General features: G+C 25.9%; 2 protein-coding genes across 2 annotated transcripts in view; both read right to left on the bottom strand.

The window, feature by feature from the left end:
- Nucleotides 1-3,032: 3,032 nt before the first annotated feature.
- Nucleotides 3,033-5,357, bottom strand: LOC108578008 (probable basic-leucine zipper transcription factor F). The gene is made up of 6 exons (XM_017941252.1): nt 5,213-5,357; nt 5,035-5,088; nt 4,608-4,877; nt 3,714-4,506; nt 3,438-3,646; nt 3,033-3,110 (listed from the first exon to the last, which is right to left on the bottom strand). The coding sequence occupies exons 1-6, from the start codon at nt 5,306-5,308 to the stop codon at nt 3,033-3,035; spliced, it is 1,500 nt and encodes a 499-aa protein (XP_017796741.1). The 5' UTR covers nt 5,309-5,357.
- Nucleotides 5,358-5,904: 547 nt separating this feature from the next.
- Nucleotides 5,905-6,594, bottom strand: part of LOC108578006 (protein-lysine N-methyltransferase n6amt2) — a 10,662-nt gene continuing 9,972 nt past the window's right edge. The window contains exons 2-4 of the mRNA XM_017941250.1: nt 6,414-6,561; nt 6,112-6,321; nt 5,905-6,038 (exon numbers count right to left, since the gene is read on the bottom strand). Of these exons, the coding sequence (XP_017796739.1) occupies nt 5,905-6,038; nt 6,112-6,321; nt 6,414-6,561 (492 nt within the window). The remainder of the gene's footprint in view (nt 6,039-6,111; nt 6,322-6,413; nt 6,562-6,594) is intronic.

Genomic DNA, 6,594 nt, shown 5'->3' with positions numbered 1-6,594 from the left:
TATTTTGATTTTCGTTTAATTTTGGTAGAAATTTTCAATTCCACCTATAAGTTCATTCCTTATTGTAATTACCTGAGAGTATGCTCGTGAACAAACACTCAAATGTTTTACATTCTATGTAATACTATACTGGTCTGTAACACAAGAATGATATAACTGTTTCTTACAAATAAAATGATAACAAATATGTATTTACGTGAACAGTTTTTCTTATTTTTACTAACTCTATATGCACTTGAAATTTATTATGGCATTATGTATTAAGTAATTAAATTTGTTTTTTCTCATTTTTATCATTTCTAAAATTTTCTCATTTCATTATTTTTGTAGAAATACAATTTTCCTAAAAAGTTATGAACAAATTAATAGGTAATTAGAGGTGTAAAATTTCGTAAAATATTGAATTAATATAAAACTTTAACTGGGATTGATTGTAAGGTAGTAGTAAAAAAATTGTTCACAAGATTTGCAAAAGAGAAAAATCTTTATAAAATAAATAACATATACATGAATATTGTTACATCATACTTCAAAATCATAAATAAGTAACTTAGGTATTTTGTAAATCCCACAATTCCATAGTATGTATTTGCATTGTTTCTTATTCATACACACTAAAAGGCACAATATAGCTACCAATACTTCAACGTGGTTACAAAAGTAAACCTCTAGGACTGCATGAAAAAATATTGTGAGTAGCTCATTAATACTTCATCTGTTCAAGTTGATATTATAAATTAGTAAATAACAATAATTACAACTATTTCATATCAGTGTTTGCTGAAAATCTATAATTAATTCACATACCAGTGCATAAAATGCCATTGACATATGTACAAATCAATACAGACATTTTATAACATAACAAATCGATGTTATTAATTATATTTTTTTGTTATCAAAAAGCACTTGATTTTTATATCAGAAAAGAAATTTATTAATACCTTTACTAATGTGAAAAAATATATCTTCAACCTTTTCTATATTGCATATTCATTATATACGATATATATATTCACAAATTTTCCAAAGAAAAAATTGTGTACAATGAGACTTTTACATAAAAATGTATATAGAATATGTGACTGTATAGTAATCAGTTTACATTTAAATGAAAGCATGTTTGAAACTACATAAATACAAAAATGTTTGTGTACCCTGCAATAGAAATGCTTACAAAAACACCTTACAGTTTTATAAGAATGTAAAATAAAATTTGTTGATATACTGTGATACTTATAAAATGTTTCTCAAACATATCTCTCTCTCTCTCTCTCTCTCTCTCTCTCTTTCTCTCTCGTTCGCTCGCTCTCACATGTCATAGTAAAAAATACTTATTGTATACATATCTTTACTAATGTTAACAATACAACAAAAATGCAATAATCTTAATAACAATGGAATGTATCTAAGCTTTACATTCTATAAAGTGTAGGAATGTTTACTATCATCCTGAAATTGGTTTTATAAAATTATATTATGTCAATATTAAAATGTAACCACGTTGATTGGTCAGGAACACGCCTGCTTTAATATATACATAGAGATAAAAGTTGATTCAAACTAAGGAATTTCATCATATTCAATACTGTAGAAATAAAGATACCAATTTGTTTAATTTCTTCATTAAAATAATACATAAGTAAATATATGTTTAAATTATCTTTCTGTAATACAATGTAATTCTGTTTTACTAAAAATAACATTATTATAATAAAGTTGTAGTAAAAACCAATTTCCTATTTATTTAATGCATGAATTGTTGTAACAACATAACTATAGGAATTTTATAACCAGAACAGACTATGAAATCTCTTTGTTTGAATCATTTACAATATTTACTATTGATAATGTTATAGTAATTGTGTGCTACCAAAAAGTTTTGTGAAGGAAGCAGGCTGTACATTTGTTACAAACAGATTTTGATTTGTCAAGCATTCAGTTTATCCATTATGAATTGTACTTAGTTATTGCATCTTATTTGAGGCATAATTTATTTATACCAATATGTTTATCAAGGTATTGGATTGCCCAAAAATTGAATTACTTAGTCTAAAGCTTTCATTAGTCATTTAAATATTACGATTCATGGATGCAAGGAAACATATAAGCACCTAATCTTTTATGGAATATCAACTTCAACTTTTATAAATAACTTTAATTTTATGCATTTAGCACCATTATCTTTGAAGAAAAATAATTTTATGTATTTTTTAGGCAATCCATTTTTAGACGGATGATTTACTGATATTGCTATCAATACCATACCAGTAACTTTAGTTAAATGAGGTAATTAATGACATTTCAGTCATGAAATCAAATACAGGATCTGATAAACACAACAAAATTATTACAAAATTTGTTTAGAAAGATTTAACTAAGTATTTAACAATCATTAATGTAACTGATTACTTTTCATTTTTTAAGGTATTTTAAAATTGAAATAATTGGCTTTAAAAATAATAATACTAGGTACATTTACAGAGCAACGTAGAAGGCAGTTTGTCTGAAAGTATGTGATCAAAAGTTTTATTACAATTCTAATTTGATTAATAATATATCATATTTATTAAAACAAAAATACAATTGTATATTTAATTAAATATTACGTCGTAGTCTAGTTTACTTTACATTGGTTAATTTTTTAATCAAATTTTTTTTAGAAATTTTCTATAAGAAGTTCAAACTTTTCACTTAATAATTAATATAACGTTAAGTCTATAGAATATTAATTTAACAATTGTTGATTCTACATACTGTTAAAATAAAGATCCTGATTTATAAAAATATGCTTCTGTTACGAAATTATTACAATTCACTAAAAATATAGCATTTGTATATATTCAGGCAGTGTCCTTCTACGTTCTTTGTGGGAAAACCTATAAGTATTGAGTCATGAAAGGCAGTGCCATGTTAGAAATCAAAATAATTTTGCAAAGTACGAATTCATAGCAATTTGCATTAATATACTTGACGCTAAACGAAATAATATTTTACTTCTTGCTGTAACTCCATACTGATGTGATTCATAATTATAGTTCCTTTGCACAACTTGTTGTAATACCCGTTGCAAAATTTGATATATTTTTATCCATATTTATATCTTCAAGCTAGAATAAAATTATACGTGAAGTGTTCAAAGTACATAAAAAATTATCAGTACATCTGAGAGTATATACAGAAAAATAAGTTTAAAACAGTACCACCACAGAAAGGGGTCCCTCTTACCACATGACCATGCTCTCCTGCTATAAGTAAAAGAATTGAATACTAACAAGACTAACAATAAAATTTAGAGAGCAAGTCATTTATTTATACTAGTTGGATTTTAAACTAGCATTAGTTTCCTTAAAAAATGGGAATAGTTTGGAAAATCAAAATACTCTTGAATATTTTAGTACACAGCACTGATCTAAATACATACAAAATTTACTTACACAAGATGTACTACTTAATATATCATCCATATCTTCAATTTCTTCGCTTATACCTTCGCTATGAGCACTCTGAATATTATCTTCTTTTTTCAATTGTAGTTTTATTGGACTATCTGATTTTTCAAGATCTTTAGACGGACTTTGATCATAAGCACTGCCAGATGCAGATGAGATAAAATCTTCCTCATAGTTATCTGTACCATCAGTTCCTAAAAATATTGTACTTATAATATGAATATGATACAAGATACATTATGAGGATATGCATCAACATACCAAGACCAATATCCATTAGTTCCTTTAAATCATTAATATTAGTTTTTTTACCATTTAGTGGTGGGAGATCACTAAGTATAGAATGAGATTTTTTATCTAAAGATGGTAAATCTTGTAAAAAGGTTTCAGCATTAATATTTTCTCTTTTTCCATCAACAATAATTTCTTCGAAGTATACAGTTTTTCCAAAACTGTTTCCAGTATTAACTGGTTTTTTGTTTTGTACATTATTTGCTATTTGTAACTCCAAACTATTTATATTATTTTGCTTACTTATATCTTCATTTTGATTTGTTTGCATTTCAGTAACTATAGATTCATCAAACTTAATTAAAGGCTTGGTTTTATTTAATAAACTTGTTTGGATGGTTGCATCTATCTCACAATCAGTCTCCTTTATTGTATGATTCATCACTGTACTTGTGCCATTTGGATTTGTAGGGAGTATATTAAAATTCATATTATTATTCCCTTTGCTGTCAATTCCATCATTCTTATCATTGTATTCAAAAGTTGTACTATTCCTGAGTTCATGTTGCTTTTCACAATTTGAATCAACTATTGAAACATGAGTAGATGTTTCTTTATTTTTCTTATCAGTTATTGTCACATTTATTGGAAGTTTTTGACTTTGTTGTGAAACACTTTCCAACTTATCCGATACATCATTATCATTTGATAATGATGCAGTTTCATTACTTAATACTTTTGGAATGGAAATTTCAAATGTTGCATTAGCAATGTTTGTTGTAATTTCATCTGTTTTACTAAGTTTGCTGTCATTAGTTTCATTCTATAAAAACATTCATAATTGTAATGGTGTAATAACTAATAATTAAAATTTTTGTAAGATATCTTTGCAACACAATATCATAGACTATCTTGAGTAAATACCTTTTGTGTGTTATTAAAGGCACTGTTCATGCTATTTTTTAAAATTTCTCCAAGCAATGGCTCATTGGATTCAATACCTAGTTCTTCACATAATTTATTTCTTCCAACATAATTATATTCTTTTCCAAAGTAAGTTTCTGGATCATATACAGATATTGTATAATCAAGACCAAAATATTCTAGGAACTCCCTAACCAAGGAAAACAATAATTTTCCTTCTGAATTAGCCAGGTACTGTTTTACAGTTTTATTAAGAAGTGGTTGTGGATTCTGAAATATTTATTTCTTTCTTAAAAAAATCTTAGTTCAAATATATAAATTATACATCATTTTGTACATTCTGTTATTGTAAACTACGCTTTCAGAATATATAATAAATACTTTTTTTTTAATTTATATTTATTTACTATAAAACATTTTGACATACCATTACAGATTCTTGTTCTTCCAGAGCTAAAAACACACTGGCCCTGAGTTCTGCCTATAACATTATGAAACATTTTAAAACAAATAATGTAAAAACAATGAAAACTTTAATGGTTCTTTGACATGATCTACATAACCTATTAAAAAGGCGTGTTTTTTAAAATATTTTTCTAACATACCCGCACTTTTGCGAGAACACCATTATTTTCAAGAGTTTGCACCACTAAATCACGTAATTCTGTATCCTCCTCCATAGAAATGTTTCCGTCTATCATGATTATAAATAAAAATTAATCTCACAAACACTCAAGAAATGTAAATATTTACGCTTTCCATGGCGTGTCTCTTTTTACAGATGTTTACCTAGAGATTATTTTTGCCCTGCCTAGGGAGTTTGTTCTTAGAAACTATAAAAAAAATGTTTTCTTCTACCTAAGTATTTTTATAATCTTCCATTGATTATTATTTTATATATCGATATAGGTATAATTAAAATAAACCATATGACAGAACAAGTATTATAAGACATAGAACGTACTATATTACATATTTAGTTATTAAATTTCTTACTTTGTATTGAAATGTGTCAGTATTACCAACACATTTCAGTTTTCAATTAGAAGTTAAATTAAAAAAAAATTAAATTCGATTTTTATTTGTTTATTATAATTATTTTCTAATGAGAAAATTGTTAAAACAAAATATTTTTTAACACTATATATGAATATATTAAATTTTATGTTTTTAATACGAAAAGTAACATAGTATTTAAAAATAATGAGTGATAACAAATTTAAATTAACTACATTAATAATAAACGTGTTAAAAAACGCTTTAAAATTTTACAAACATAATTTATTTATTATTTGTTTCAGCATAACATTTTATCAAAATCGAAATTCGAATAACAGTAGAATTCATTTGCAAGATTATTTTGATGATGGGGTATAAAATTGCAAATCTTAACATCCAATAATCTTTCTGCTAATTCACCCATAATAGCACCTGTAAATAAGAATGAGTTATCCATTAACTTCAAGTAGTAATGAAAAACAAAAGTTTAATTTATAAAATGTACCTGTACAAAGGACAATCTTTTTCTTGGTTAAGAACTGTATTGTAAGAGCAGTTTTTGTCAAACATTCATCAGAAAGAAATGGTGGATCAGCTATGACTAAATCATACAAATTCGACATATCTCTGGGTATATCTGAAGGAAATTTATAGTTGTATGGAACAAAGTCAGAGCCGTATACTTCGAAACGTTTATCATACTCAAAGAGAGTAACTGTTAAGAAATAATTAACATTAGTAACAACATTAGTGATATTGAATATTTTTGAATTATTGAATTACCAGATAAACAATATGCATTTATACCTTGCCGTTCACCAGCATTTTTTTTCAGTTTACTATAAAGTGTAGGACATGATATTAAAGCAATTCTTCCATTAGATTCTGTACAGTTTATAGCACCTTTTACAAGTGTATCAACTGTCTTTTCATCATACCAAAACTGGCTTAATTGCTAAAACATGGATTAATAAATCATTAGAAACTT

The sequence above is a fragment of the Habropoda laboriosa genome, unplaced genomic scaffold, assembly GCF_001263275.1.
Source record: "Habropoda laboriosa isolate 0110345459 unplaced genomic scaffold, ASM126327v1 scaffold983, whole genome shotgun sequence".
NCBI classification, from domain to species: Eukaryota; Metazoa; Arthropoda; class Insecta; order Hymenoptera; family Apidae; genus Habropoda; species Habropoda laboriosa.
Note: the sequence above shows the minus strand (reverse complement) of the source record. Positions and strands in the feature narration are given on the sequence as shown.